Source organism: Falco cherrug, chromosome 8 (genome assembly GCF_023634085.1).
Source record: "Falco cherrug isolate bFalChe1 chromosome 8, bFalChe1.pri, whole genome shotgun sequence".
NCBI classification, from domain to species: domain Eukaryota; kingdom Metazoa; phylum Chordata; class Aves; order Falconiformes; family Falconidae; genus Falco; species Falco cherrug.
Genome location: NC_073704.1, coordinates 62,097,451 through 62,112,786, shown reverse-complemented (window position 1 = coordinate 62,112,786; position 15,336 = coordinate 62,097,451). Strand labels below are relative to the sequence as shown.

Sequence of the window (15,336 nt, the reverse complement as noted above, 5' to 3'; positions counted from 1 at the left end):
TGTTGACAAAGGCCTGGGCTCCATTTACAGCCAACAGTGCTGGGGGTCCTTTTTGGCACTGCCCGCTTGCCTTCTGGAAGGGCATCAGAGCACCAGGTCCAGAATAAATTGCATTGCCTTGCTTAAAACGTGGCACAGCCCCACGACAGCACCCAGGGCAGTCCTCTGCCTCTCTGAAAACCTTTTCAGTCTAAGTTACTGGGACACGCTGGTTAAAAACTGTCTAGTTTTAGTAGTAGCTGTTTGATACAGTCATAACTTACGGCTGAAGTGGAAAGTATTTTATCGTCGTCATTATGCGATACGGCTTATCATTTGGCTCTTCCCCAAGTACGGAAGAGAAATATTTATGAAACACTTGGCTCCTCTGCGTCCTGCGCTATCGCAGCAGGTCAGGGAGTTCTGTGAGCGACCCGAGTCCTTTTGTTCTCACTCTCTTGGCCGTAGACTTGTCCTTGCCTCCTTTAAATTTATCGTCCTTTAGATGTGTCATCCTTCATGGTTCCTTCCCTCTGATTTATATTCATGACTATTGGTTTCCCCTTTTTACCTTTCCGTAGTTATTTTCACTTCCCTTTGGGCTGTGTGGGGTGTGTAACCAGTGTGGCCATCTTTCTCAATCATGGGGTTGTGGCTTTCCAGCCCTCAGCTGCCTCAGAGGTCTCCTCCGCATGGCATTTCTTCTCCGACTTGTCATGGCTCCGGTAGCTGTTCAGACACGGGCCGGGGATGGGCAGGCAGGTGTCCGCACGGCAGAGCTGCCGGCGTGGGGGGTCTGATGGAGCAGCCTGGTTGCCCACCCCCGACCTGGAGCCGGGCAGATGCTGGCCATGATAGGCAGCACATTTTTCTGCTTAGCTTTTAATTAAAACCCAGGACATACTGATCCAGCAGGAGTATCCCTGTGAAAACAGGGAAGGTAGCAAGGAAGGAAGAACTTACCCTTGTTGTCTGCGGAGCTGCTTTTCATCTGCTGTTCATTAGGTTGCCCAGATGTGGTGGCAATAAGCCAGTGAAGAAGGTGGGGGTGAAGGAGGAGGGCTGGAGGATGCTCTTCCCGGGCTGCTGGGGCTAACCCTCCTCCCTGCTGTCCGTGCAGGCGTGCTACGGCATCCTGAAGGTCCCCATCGGGAGCTGGCTGTGCCGGACCTGCGCCCTCGGTGTTCAGCCAAAGTGTCTGCTGTGCCCCAAGAGGGGGGGAGCGCTGAAGCCCACCCGGAGCGGGACGAAATGGGTCCACGTTAGCTGTGCCTTATGGATACCTGAAGTAAGATGTTTTCCAATCTCCTCTTGACACATGGGTGGGCACAGACCTGGTTTCAAGTCTCAGCCCAGGATGGTCATTAATGGTCTAAACAGCAAGCCCAGTTTGGCTCACCGGGCTGTGCCGAGGTCAGAGCCACGCGGCCGGGCGGTCGGAGGGCTGTGTGTTTAGTTAGCAGCCAAAGGGTTCCCTATTAAGAGAGGGCACAGAGGTGTGGGGTGCCAGGGCACGGAGGTGGGGGCATTCACAGGACCTCTGGGCAGGGTAAAGATAACTTCACGTGCCTACCTGAGATACACAGCAACATCCACATGAGGAATTAGTTCAGATGAAACGCCGACATAAATACTTCCTTCCATTTCATCCAGATTTGTTTCTGGTTTTAGAGCTTTGGGGTTTTTTTCCAAATGACCAGTGAACCTGAAAAATATATTAAAAAATTAAAATCCATCCCTCATTCAAACTACCACAGACGTCCCCCTGCAGGAGATTTGGGATGATAGCCGGTATTTACAACTTGCCTTCTATTTTGTGGCCAGGTTAGCATTGGATGTCCTGAAAAAATGGAACCCATAACGAAGATCTCACATATCCCAGCAAGTCGATGGGCTTTGTCCTGCAGCCTCTGCAAGGAGTGCACTGGGACATGTATTCAGGTATGTAAGTCGGCACCAAAGAAATTCAGACCTCCAGGATTGTGCCTGTACTAGCCACTGGAGATTCTCAAGATGTTGGTGAACGTGATCTGGCAGAGGCTTATTCCTGCTCTGAGTAAACCTAACGACAGGGAGCACAAGCGCCCATCAGACATCATCAGATGTTGTTTGCAATCATTTAATGTATTGAGTGCTAGGAATCTAGATTAACTTTCTTTGCATAACACAGTTATGTTGCTGTAGTGACACTAATCACCGGGACTGCAAATGACCTTGGTTTGAAATCGGGAGCTTCCAGCAGAAGGGCTTGGCATAGCTGCCAGAAAAGTGAGATACTCATCAGATACGTAGCCCAAGTATTCACAAACCAGCGGAGGTTGGCTGGGAAGCCGTTCTGTTGCAGGGGTACCAGGGAACCCCAGGATTAGGTAGTCCTCACTAGCCTGCTGGCTTGGAAAATAGAGTACTTGCTGCGTATTACATTCCCACATTTTCTCCTGTTTTACCACATCTAAGAAAACCACTGCAGACATCTGATTGCCTGCTCTTCCCACAGCGGGAGGGCGAGACGTTCTCTTTGCAGACTGAAAGCAGGACGCTCTGGGCTTTCCGATTGCAAAAGTGGGACACAGCTTCCCAGACAATGATCTCTCTTACTGGGGAGCGAGGAGCAGAAGCTCCCATCCAAAATGCAGCGCTCTTGGTGTGAGAGCTTTCGGGGAGCCTTGCTGCATCCACTGATTCTCCCTGCTTCCCGCTGCTCCAGCAGCGTAATGTCCCGTGGTCCGTGCGGACAGGCTGGAGGATCGGCCGCTCTGTGGTGCCCACTGCTTTTGTTGGCAGAGCAGGCACCAAAGCAGTCTGGGCGTGAGGGAGGGCATGGAATAGCCATTAAGCTTGGAAAACTTGGAAGTCTAGGATGTGTACCAATCCTGACAGATCAGCTCCTGTACAGCAACAGGAGCTGCACCTCGGAGGTCGGCGTGTGCGGCAGAGATGGGGGGGGACCAGAAGTAGCTGGCTGCCTGCAGGGGGGCGATAGGAACAGGGGGGTCTGCAGGCTCCACTGTGTTTTTGCTCCCACCTCGGGTTTAATACTTTAAAGGGAGTCATTTAAAAAGCAATCCCCTTAGCTTGGAATGAAATCTCACAATACTTCTTTAAATCGCTAGCGTTGACTCACTTCTTTTTTGATGACTCTGGGTGGATCTGCTTATTCCCCCTGCCAGATGGAGATACTGTGTCATAACAGCAACTGCTTTCAAAGAACGGAAGGGCAGGGAAGGAGGCAAACAGGCTTGGCAGCATCAAAAAGAATTCAGCTTCTCTGAGGCTTCATCCTCTTAGTGCCAGCATGGCATGGGAGCTGTGAGATCCCGGGGACCAAATGGATTTGTATTAAAGGTCACCTGAGATGGAACAGGAGCTTTATTGTCTGATGTGTCGGCAGCTCACCGTTTATAAGTCTTTGCAAGATTGTCACCGGAGCCTTTGCCAAGGCCACCCTAGCACGCTCGGGATGGTTTTGCTTCAAGGAAAAGGGGGAGAAGGAAAGGAAAAAAAAAAAAAAAAGGGGGCAGGCAGTGCCTTTATTTAAGGATTTATGGGGTAAATCAACAAGTTCACCCATAGATAAATAAACATGCTTCATACTCATCAGTGGGACAGAGCTCTGTTTTGAAAGCTTATGTTTATGGAGCATATTTTTGAGTAGTGCCTGTTTATACAGGTGTAATCTAACTACCTTTGTCAGCATTTCAGGCGTGTGACCCAGCTCTGAAAGGAGGAGATTGTTTTCTGTTAGAGCTTTTATTTTTGGCAGCAGGACTCAGGTGCTGCAGGTGGGGCAGGTCTGGGGAAGGAAGGGTGTTGCTTCCAGGAGGGGGGTTTCCCAGTGGCCAGTTGGGACTGGGCTTCACCAAAACGGGTGTCGAGATCTGGAAGGCAAGCTGGAGGAGCAGAAGACTTGTCATCCCAGTGGGGCACGGGAACACTCAGAGGCAGCACCACAGCTTAAGAAAACACCCACCTCGACCACATTTGCAGAGACAAACATGAAATATTTTTGCTTAGGGTTTTATTTTTTACCCATCCAGATTTGACCATCAAAAGGGAAGCAAACCCAGGGAGTCCTGGGGAACCCTCCCCACGGCTCTCCATGCCTCTGACCTTGCTGCTTGCAGGTGATTACTGCCCTGCTTTCTGGTACGGAGCTGTGTACTCAGCGTAACTTGGTGTGGCCAGAGCCGAGCCACAGCCCCCCGGCACTGGGCAGGGATGCTGCCCTGGAGGCACCCTTTCCCTGGCTCCTGTTAAGGGGAAATCACGACTTCATGGTGGTTCCTGTGGTCAGACATCATGAGATGCCAAAGAGAGCTCAGAATCCAGCAGGAATTTTCTCATTTGCATTGCTGAGATGGAAGAGAGACTGCTAGGAGCCGGGCTCTGGCACAGCCCGAGTCCTGACCACGCTCGCTTGGGACCCAGCTCCCTCCTCACCAGCTCCCTCCTCGCTTCTCGGAGCAACTGGAAGAGCTCACCAAGCCTTGCAATGCAGTGCAGAGTGCCAGGTCTGTGTTAGTTGCTGGCAGTTTCTCCAAAGGGCACAATCTTTTGCTGTCAGCATCTTCCAGCTTTCTTTTTGTTGGTTTGTTTTGGAGAAAAAGCTCTTGGAAGTGTCCTCCACCACTCGTTAACGCTCCTCTGCCCGCTGCTGCCTGCTCCCCTTGAGCTGCTTGTGCCACTGGTCCCCATCCACTGGGATAACTGGTGCAGTGGTTCCCGGAGCTGTCGTCTGGTTGTGCCTGTAGCCCTGAAAACATACAGCTTGCCATCGGGAGAGGAGCAAGCGTGCGTGCAGCCCCCTCGCCATCCTCTGCCCCAGCCCCGCATCCTCCGAGGGTGGCTGTAATGCTGAAATTGCTTGTTGCAGCTGAGAAGCGCTACCAGGATCCAGACCATCTGTGGTCACTAAAAATCACATGGTACTTTTTGTAAGGATGCAGAAGTGTCGTGGCTGATGGCTTGGCCGGAGTTCAGCACCGGTAATTAATGTTTCCTTCCCGAGATCCCCTCGCAGGTCTGTTGGAGGAGCTGCTTCCTTCCCCGCCGGCCCCAGGCTGCGGCGGAGCACCACTGTAAGCCGGTCAACTCCTGTTTGCCTTGCATTTCCCTCTGTTTCTTCCCAGTAAGAGTGGTTTGAGGACTAATTAACAGCCCACATTAATCTCTAGTGCAGTTTTCACCCTCTCTCTTGGAATTGTGTTTGGGAATGGATTTGCCTGGATAAGCAAAGCATGCTGGAGTCCTTGAATGAAAGGTGCTGTAAGATAACGAAGCATGATCGATAACAAAGCAGGCTTAGGGACTGCGCCAGTCTTTTGAGCCTGGTTTATTCTGCGTGGCACATCCCTCCCTCCCACAAAGAGTGGCTTCGTTCCAGCACCATTCTGGGGTGGATCAATATGTTTTTATTGTCAGTTTATGCAAGGTCCTTGGGTAGCCGTGGCCAAGCAGGTACCTTTCTTTGTGGCCCTGTCAGCCGAGCTGCCTAATTATTTTCTATTTGCATTTTGGGCACGGTTTCTGACAAATGCCGCTTGCCATCTGTTGGAGGAAAGATCCAGGACGGGAGTCATTGCACTTGCTTTATTCCTAAGGTGGAGCGATGGTCGTTCCTGTTAGCAGGACGCTGGCCGGGCAGAAGGCACAGTCGTGGTGTTGATGCTGGTGTTAGCACCGGGGGCAGAACCCGGCGGGAGGGGACGTTGCTGCATGGCTTTCCTTAGCTCACATAGTTCACCACTGGCGGCCGGTTCTCTTATCTCTTCGTCATAATACCTGTTTTGTCATAGTAATTGTCATAAATATCTATGACACTTTCTGTGCCATAGATATTTACGTGTGTAACAGCACAAAAGTTTGCTGTAGTTTGAAGCACCCCCAGCTGTTATGCCGAAACGGCCAGGATGGAGTATATCAGGAGTATGTCAGGAGTACATCAGGAGTACATCAGCAGTATATCAAGTACGTCGGGAGGACATCAAGGAGTATGTTAGGAGTATTGTAGGAGTTACGTCAGGAGTATGCCAGGAGTATATCAGGAGCTCTCTAGCTCCATGCAGTGCCATTACCATCTTGGCTACCAAAGAAGAAAGCTCCATCATGGGAACTTCCAGCTGGCAAAACTCCAGCCTGAAAGTGCCGTTGAAGTGAGGAGGGGTGACTCCATCAAGCAGCATCGCATCTCCTCGTACCGCTGCTCGCTCCATGGCTGTTGAAAGCCGGTGTGTGGTATGTTGACTGCACCGAAAAAACCTGGAAGCTGCACGTCAGGCTGGGCTCCCTCTGTCCCTCCTTCACGACAAAAAATAAATACTCAAGATTGAAAACGGTGCTGCAGCTGCATAGGAGGCTGCGGCAGGGCGCATCCCGTGGGATGGGCAGGGCAGGCACCCAGTGCTGCGGTGGGTGCCCCGGGTTGGCATGGGGAGCCCTGACAGGTCCCGCACGATGCCAGGCTCCACGCAGGCGCCGGCACCATGGCAGAGGGAGCTGGTTTTTGCAAGCTCTCAGCTATTTTCACGAGCAATTTCAGGCTGAAATGAGAACCAACTGGCCGTGTTTAAACGGGGTAAGCAGGGGGTAGGTGTTCATAATCCGCTTGTATCTGGTGCCTGCAGGAGTGAGAGCCCGGCATCGCTGCCCAGAGCCGTGCTGGTACAGCTCAGGGCTCGGCCGTGGCGGGGCTGCATCCAGCTCTTCCCGCTGGTTTCGGAGGTTTTGGAGCAGGGCCTGGAGAGTCCTGGAAGTGGAGGACTTGGACACCACTTGCCTACGCTTTTCTTGGCCCTGGCAGCCGCGCAAGTCTCTCGCTTTCATAAGCACCAGCAGATACATAAACAAAGTCAAGGGAAAATATCTAAAAGCAGCAAAGTCAAAAGTTCACATGCTGGGTGACTGAGCAGGAATTCAGGGCTGATGGGATGAAGATAAAAAGCCATAAAACTTCTGTTCCTCAACTACTACCAGAAATTTACTATTTTTTTTTCTTTTTGAGAATTCAAGTGCAGCAGAGCCCCACTAAAACCGAATGGTTTGTCATCAACATCCAGGAAGTTTCATATGCCTCTGCCTGGTCCTTCAGGCCACAGCTACATCTTCATCCCCCACAAGAACAATTCTTCTGTAAATGCCAAAATATGGTGCCTACAGTAATAGCCCACTTAAAATGCCTCATTATTGCAGTTTAACTGGTCATTAGCAGCTGGAGTAGACTGATTTTGTATGGGTTATGGCTGAAATAATTACCTGACACTCTGAGCCATTAAAAACTGGTTAATGAGTAGAGGGGGAGAGGGTGCTGGTGTGGACACAGGCACCGTGCTGGCTGGGGGTGGTTCTCTGTAGGAAACCAGGCTGAGATTTGTTGCCTGTGGGATCCAAAGTAATTTAAGCCTGAGGTAAGTTAGGGAAATCATTAAAAAATTAATCCAATACAAGTTTGACAACACTGTAGCCACTGTACCAGTTCTAAAAAGTTCATTTTGTGATGTTTTGCTCTGTATATGCTGAGTTGCTTTTTTTTTCTTTCTTCTTTTTTTAATGGAGCTAATTAGAGGCTGTGTAATTTCCAGAGGAGAAAGGCATCGTGTTCCGGGAGCACTGGCTGCTTCTGAGATGCCACATTCACTCACAAACCTTGACATACTCTGGATGTTTTCAGTGAACGTGGCATCTGAGCTTTAGATGTGGTAACAGAGTGGAGCAGTTTAATGGTGAAATACAGATGAAAATTTCTCCATCAGGAGAAATCCATTGGCAGTCTTTGAGCATCCCGTTAGCCCATGCTGTTGTCTTTGCCTGTTGCCACATCTTGTTGGAAGAACCATTGGAAGCTCCCGTTTATGGTGGGTGACAGTCGAGCAGGGCCCGTCACAGAGAAGGACTAAAGCAGGTAAGGTGGGAAGGTGCCTGCCGATAGTGAACCCTGGGTTTCTTCTGCTTGGGTTTATGGTGTCTGGCTCATGGGTGTCTAAGACTTGGGCAATCCAGGTGTTTCTCCGTAAGGAGTACCTCTTGTGGAGCATCCATCGCTTCATGGTAGGTGTTGTCACTGCATGGTTGTCACCGGGTTTGTAGCAAGCACTTGGTGTCCCATTGTGTTGGTAAGCACCCCCCCCACCGATGGTGCTTTGCCCTGGCCGTAAGCCCTGTCCTTCTCCCCACAGTGCTCCATGCCCGCCTGCGTCACCGCATTCCACGTCACCTGCGCCTTCGACCACAACCTTGACATGCGGACTATTCTAGCAGACAACGATGAAGTGAAGTTCAAGTCCTTCTGCCTTGAGCACAGCACCGGTGCCACCAAGTTGCCTGAGGAGGCGCGGACAGAACCCGACCAAGCCCAGCTGGACTTGGAGAAGGTCACGCTGCGAAAGCAGAAGCTCCAGCAGCTGGAGGAGGACTTCTATGAACTCGTGAAGCCTTCGGAGGTGGCAGAGAACCTTGACTTAAGTGAATCGCTGGTGGATTTTGTCTACCAGTACTGGAAGCTGAAGAGGAAAGCAAATTCCAACAAACCGCTGCTGACACCAAAAACAGATGAAGTGGACAACTTGGCCCAGCAAGAACAGGACGTTCTCTACCGACGCCTAAAGCTCTTCATGCACCTCAGGCAAGACCTGGAGAGGGTGAGTACAGCTTGTCCTTCAGTGGTGTACCCATATGCTCTGTCAGGGCTGCTTTATTGTCTGCTGGTGCCTATAGACAGCACCAGCCCTGTTGCTCCTGGCTCAGCTGGTCTCCCCTAGCAGTTGCGCCCCTCCATCTAGAGCATTATTCGGAAGAGTAACGGTGCTCAGCATGCAGGTATCATCACTGCCGAAACACTGACACTGATGAAACAAGTTAGTGGCCGTCCCAGCTGGGGGTTCAGAAGAACAAGTTGTGGGGAGAGGTGCCTCTGCAGGGCTGGGAGGATGGGAGGCAGATGATGCTGCAGCTGATATTCACTATATTTTATTAGTCTCAGGCCACAGAGCTATCCTGTGCTGCCCCTCGGATGCTTTCCAGCAGCAAGGCACAGGAACACTTAATTATTTACTTATATTAAACAGCAAAGAAGGGTGAATGGCAGGATTGAGCGGCTGGGCCGGCGGGAGTGGGAGTGGGCATTCCCTGCCCTGCCGCAGCCAAAAATGGGTCGGCTCCTCGGGGAGCTGCCGGCGGAGGCAGAGCCATGCGGGAGGATGCAGACGGAGGATGCAGACAGGGGATGCAGGCACCCGCAGCTCCCGCAGTGCAGGGCATCCGTGCACAGGGGAGGCAGCAGCCGTCTCCACGGCAGCTTTTGGGGGAGAGCAGGCATCGGTGGAGCCGCGGTGCCGGAGCCCCCCGGGCTGTGCTCACTGCCGCACCATGCTGTCTGCCTGCGGATTTGGCTGCCATGGCTGCACAGAGGGAAGGAGCAGGGATGGGGCAGAGGCAGGCTGGTGAGGAGGAGGGGTGGCGAAGGCGAGAAGCAGTGAAGGGAAGAAGCACAGCACCCAGAATGAGCTGGCAGAGCAGGCAGGCGAGGGGACGGGTGCAGTAGTGCTGCTGCAGGAGGGGCACAGGGGCGTAGCACAGGGCAGCAGTGGGATGGGGGCAGGCAGGGCAGGGCTGCCGAGGCTGGCACGCAGGGCCAAGCTCCCTCTCCTCCTCTACCTAAAACCGGAGCCCTGCCTGGGGTCCCCCCTCTCCTGCTCCTGCCAGAGGGGTGAAGCCATGACCCCTGCCTGACCGCCCACCCCAGGTGCAAAAGCCGTGGCAGGGCTCAGGAGGTCTCTGGGAGCAGGTGAGGAAGGAGGAAAGCAGGAAAACAGCGTTGCTTTGACCTGGTGGAGGTGGTGCCACGGTGCCCTGAGCAGGGGAGATGTGGTGCTGCAGGGGACATGCTGTTCCTTGGGAGGTAAAGGTGATGGTGATGCTGCCCCTGCATAGCTACCCCTGAACTCTCTCTCCAAGCTGCTGTGGGTCTGTGGTATAATGTAACCCATGGGGAGAAAGGTGGTGCGGGTGAGCGCTCTAGTTGTGTCTGTGGACCAGCTCACTGGTCCCTTGCTGCACCCACTTCTCCCGGTGGGTCTCGGAGCCCGAGAGCCTTCTCCTGTGTAAAAGCAGTCAGATCTCAAACCACTGGTCTCCCTTCTGTGGCCGTAGCAACCTTCATCCCTGCGTACATCATTGCCGTCGCTCTGCCAGACTGTCCCTCCTTGGCCCCTGCCTTTCCTGCGTCATGTTTCCATCTCTGCCCCTGGCCTGGGCTGGTGCCGCCGTTAACGGGTCTCCAGTACCAAGCTGCAGGCAACAGGCTGCAGCTGCCGGATCCGAGGGCGTCAAGTTCATCTCACTTTGTTCCTTCATCTGCTTCTCTATATTGTAAATCTAAACCAGGCTGCCTCGCTCTGCTTCCACTTGCTCCCAGCTTGACTTCTCCCGGCTGCAGTGAACCACTGTGCGTCTCCGGGTACAGTGCTTTGCTCCAGGAACTGCCTAATTCAAAGACAACGGCACGGCAGCTTCTCTTTGATATCTTTGTGTCAAAACTACATGTTTTACCAGATTTTGCATTTTCCAGAGCTGCCTCCAGGCTTCGTGGGGTCATTCCCCATCGGCGTTCAGCCTCTGCTTAGCAACTCCCTGCCAGGTTTCACTGCCTGGCCCTGGAAGAGCTGTTTGTTTGCTCTGCTTCCAAGAGGAGGAACAATAAACACTGGCTGGATCAAAGTCCGGTGCTCAGATGGGTGATACGGGTCTAAATCCGATTGCTGCCAGTGCATCCCAGGTATCTGATCCTGTCCGTCAGCGCCGCTCACAGCTGCCCCGTTTTGCTGGCAGGCAGTGAGGCATCACACCAGACAGGGGCTGGAGAAGAGCAGCCAGGAGGGATGGCTTTCAGAGGGTGTCGGTGGAGCATCACATTTCATTTTAGTGTTTTCAGCAATTAATCTGTCAGGATTGGTTGTGATTTCAGGGCTGATACTGGTATCTGGATCCAAGAGCTGGGGAGGCAAAAACAGCAAGGCAGGTGATGTGGGGACAGCCAGGGTGATGGCCTTTCCCTCTGCCCTCTCTTAACCACTGTCATTTCTACACTTCACGGTGTCAGCAAATTAAAGGTATTGCCCAGGAATCCTGATACGATCCCCCTGTTTTCTTTCTGACTGTTTTTAACCCTCTTTTCATTTTTGTTTTTTTTGGTTGTTGTTTTGTTTTTTTTTTTAAAAAAAAAGCTTTTTCCAAGGACTGGTTGTTTAAATTAGCTCTAACAAAAAGCTGTAGTTTCCAGGCTTTCATACCAGCATCTAAGCTTGGCTTGGGGAAGCAGCGCTGGCTGGTGTTTAGCCATGTAAGTGTGTGTAAATACCAGCAGTCTCTAAGCAGAGCACAAGCAATGTTTTCTTCCAGGAATATCAAATCATAGAGAAGAGAGACCGCCAAACACTTTGAGATGCAGGTTGCCAGAGGCAGTTGTTTTCCTCATAAAGAAATTTCAGTTTGATGTTTTCTCCAATCCAGAACAAAAAAAAGAGAACGTAGTAAAATATGCAGCATATAGCTTGCTCTTTTGTATTTACAGCTGGGGGATTCAACAATAAAAAAGGCAGCCTTTTCTCCTGTATTCGTGTTTCCAAATTGTCCTTAGGTAAGACCAGTGCCGTCAGGGGATGGCCACAGTCATCCTGCTGCCTTCCCAGCCTGTGGTGGCAGGCGTCAGGTAAGCGTGGGACAATGTCCTGGCTTGCTCTGTCCCTGTGGGAGGCACAGAGGCTCCCGACCCCACAGGGACAGTCCCCCAAGCCTGGAAATGCCCCAGCTCCCTCTGCAGAGAGGGGTTTGAGGATGAGGAGGGGGAGGAATCGGAGACATAGGAGCAAGTGTGGACATACCCTTCCAGTTACTGCCCGTGCCTCCATTCAAGCCACCTCCTCCTTACCTTATCACAGGCGGGTTTGCTCTTTAGAGCATCAGGAAGCTGAGTAAATGCTGTCAAATCCTGTTCGCTGCCAACAGCATTTTCTGTTTCACAGCTGAAACCCTCCGTTCCCTCCAGGAGCCTCAGTCCCCACTGCAGCCATGGTGACAGAGCCTGGCTCTCCAGCCACCCTTACACGGGGCTGGCAAAAAGCACGGCACTGAAATTCGTCACAAGGCCGATGCCAGCGGGTGTCACATGGTAGCTCTGTCATCTTGGGCTGCTGGGGGTGTTTATCAGCAACCCCCTGTGATGAGCGAGGTTTAACCGCTGCTGTGCTAGCTCACGCCAGGATTTCTGTCTTGTGCTTTGCTGTTTGCATTTAGGGCTTCCCGCCTGGTTAATAAAATTTCTTGAACTGGGACAAAATGCACCAGTGATCTGCAGGTAGATGTGGAGCAAGTGTGAGTAACCGTACAGAGGGGCTAGGTCTGGGGCAGGGGGGCTGCACCAGCTGCGGACCTGGGCCAGCACCACCTGGATATTTTGCTGTATTTTTCATGTTCTGTCCTAGCATTTGCTTTAGTCCAACAGGCAGTTTTGTGAGGCTCTAGTTCAGGAGACAGGCAGGCTCATACGGGCATCTCTGTGCCCCTTCCCTGCACGTCGCATCAGGGCTCTGTGGGAAGAGGGTCTCTCCCTGCCTGCAAAAGGAGCAATTTGTGGATGAGAACTGGCGCGTTGACCCAGGGCACCAAGGTCCTGCTTAGTGTTTGGCATTTTTTTGTGCAGGCTTCCATGGCAGGTGTGAACAGGGCACGTGTGTGATGCAGCTGCTGGGCTGGGGGCTCAGCATGATGCTCAGATGCTGGGGGCTCTGTGCGTCTGCTGGGCTTTTGCATAACTTATAATGCTCCTTCTACAGCACCTTCCCTTCTGAGATGGGAACAAGTCCTTTAGAGACATTAACTTCTTCATTAGATCTGTGAAAATTAACAGGAGATTAAAACAGCCTGTGCATCCACACCATTGCTGTACCTGGGTAAGATTACAAAATAATTTACCTGTTTCTCCTGGCTCTGTTCCCATTTTATGGGTCCTGGTCACATTGTGTGCCGATGTGTATCAACAGCAGAGTTAAAGGATGTGCTGCAACAAGTACTGAAAGTTAATCCTGAATAATCAGAGCAGATTAGCAGCACGCTCGGCCCCATTTGACTCCCTGTGTGCTGTGTTACTGGGGCTGACTTTGTGCCCCGGAAGGCACTGATGCCAGAGGGCAAACCCTGCCTGTGCACTCCAGTCTTGGATGGGAGAAGGTGAAGATCAACTTGCTTAATTTTTGTGCTCAGAGGAAGACAGGAGAGAGAGAGAGAGACTCTGCTACCTGTAGCATCCTATGTGGACCCCTGCGTGGGCAGAGCTTTGGACCTGGGGCTGCCCCAGCCCCCTGGGCACAATGTATCAGCTCGCTGCTGCCCCAGGCACTGGTAACACTGGTAGCTGAGCTGTCCCTCGTGCCAGGGCAGAGGCTGGTGGAGCCTTGGCTGGGGTCTCCAAGGCAGCTGCTCTGCTTTGGGGTGGGTGCCCCTGGCACCCAGGTCTGCAGGGCTTGGCAGGAGCACTTGGTGCTACAAGAGAGATGTGCTGCTGGGGTGAGTGGAGCCACATCTCTGGAGATCCTGAGATTCCTTACAGCATCTGCATGACCAGTGCACGGGCTGGAGAAGCCGGCCAGCCTTCCTTACCCTCCATGGGTCCTGGCTGTCAGAGCCAGAACAGTGAGATTCAGGCTTTGAATTATGCACTGCACGGTTTTTCCCAGATACATGTTACGCAGTTTGGCTCAAGAACCCCCATCTCTAGTCCTGGCGCATCTAAAGAGCCCTGGTAGGAGTTTTGGTGTGGCACAGATGATGGTGAGATGAAGAGGACTGAATCCGGGGAAGCAGGGATTTCCCTGGGCGGCAGAAGCAGTGACGCAGCGTGAGGAGACCTGCTTTGACCCTGCCTAAACCAGATGCTGTTTCTTGTGTTTCTGTAGGTTAGAAATCTCTGTTACATGGTGACGAGACGGGAGAAAATGAAACACACCATTTGTAAACTGCAGGAGCAGATCTTCCATCTCCAGATGAAGCTTATTGAGAAAGACCTTTACCCAGGTCAGTACCACTTACCAGAGCTTGTTCTCACAGATGCCGTCCCTGCCATCCTGAAGCCCAAAACTGGTGCCCAAGCCTCAGATCCCCACCCCGGGAAACCAGAGCTGTCCCCCCTGCGCTGTTATTTAAGCACAGTTCGTATGTTGACTCTTTGCCCATCTCCAGTTTCGTTCAGAAGCACACGATAAAGCCATACCCTGGGTGAGCGGAGTGTCGGAGCTCCTTGTTCCCACAGATCCCTCTCGATCCTCCTCTCCCTGGGAATCACTTGGAAGGACCCAGCGTTTGGTTAGGTGGTGATGCTAAGGCAGTGTTTTGGCGAATTTCCCGGAGATGGAGCTGTTTGGGAGGAGATGGCAAATCCTGGGCACGGGGCTGCTGAGGCTGGGGCTGATGCACAGCAGCTGGCTCCCTGGCACGGGGCAGCAGCGCCCACTTTGGACTCTTTGCAGATGCCTTTGGCTCTGTCAAGAACCCAAGGTTAAGCTGTTGGTGGGATGTCTGTTGCTCCTAGAGACAAGCTCCTTTTGCTCTGGTCAGCTGCAGTTTTCAGCTCCGGATACCTGTTAGTGGAGAACATCACTCTACTGCATGCAAAGCCTCTGGCAGCTTTTATCAAGGAGCTGAAATAAAGTTGCTTTCCTTCTGTCCTATTTTTTTTTTCCTTTTGCACAAGTGGTGCCGGAGCCCACAGCTCCTCCTCCCTCTTCCTTTCCCTTTGGTGACAGGGCAGAGCAAACCCCATGGCTGCAGAACTGTTTTTCCAGCAGCAGCATCTGGTGCTTTGGCAGGATTTTCCAATGGTTGTTGTGTTTGTGGCTCTGGAGTTGTGTTTGAAGCCATCACATGGTTGAGGTTTCTTCAGAAACCGTCTGGGCTGAGCTTTCCTAGACAAAGGTTTCCTTTGACTGAAGTTTTGGAGGCTGAGAAATGTGTACGTTGAGATGTTTGTGACCTGGAGCCTGTGCAAATTCCTCTCGATGGCCAGAGGCAGGCGGCAGCGTGGGCAGGGGTGGCCGGGACCCCAGGGTGTGCTCTGGGGAGATGTGGGTCCTTGCTCCCTGTGACACAGATTAGTGACACTGTGTGCTGCTCCATATGTCCTCGCTGAACCAGTGATAGGGGTCACCAGCCTGGACACACACAGAATGGTGTTCCCAGCTGTTCCCCCCAGCCAGAGACCCCACGTCGCGTATCCCAAGAGCCATTCCCTGGCACCCGGGGAATTCGTGCCGGCTGGTGCTCCCAGCAGTGGGAGGGTGGTGGGGCAGCAGGTCCAGCTCGGGAATAGCAGGT

General features: G+C 52.5%; 1 protein-coding gene across 4 annotated transcripts in view; it reads left to right on the top strand.

The window, feature by feature from the left end:
- Positions 1–15,336, top strand: part of JADE2 (jade family PHD finger 2) — an 84,018-nt gene that overhangs the window by 58,233 nt on the left and 10,449 nt on the right. For 3 of the 4 annotated variants that reach the window (XM_055717822.1, XM_055717823.1, XM_055717821.1), the window contains exons 7-10: positions 1,100–1,267; positions 1,804–1,920; positions 8,151–8,612; positions 13,923–14,040. In XM_055717822.1, the coding sequence (XP_055573797.1) occupies positions 1,100–1,267; positions 1,804–1,920; positions 8,151–8,612; positions 13,923–14,040 (865 nt within the window). The remainder of the gene's footprint in view (positions 1–1,099; positions 1,268–1,803; positions 1,921–8,150; positions 8,613–13,922; positions 14,041–15,336) is intronic. The other variant, XM_055717824.1, reaches the window with a different exon arrangement.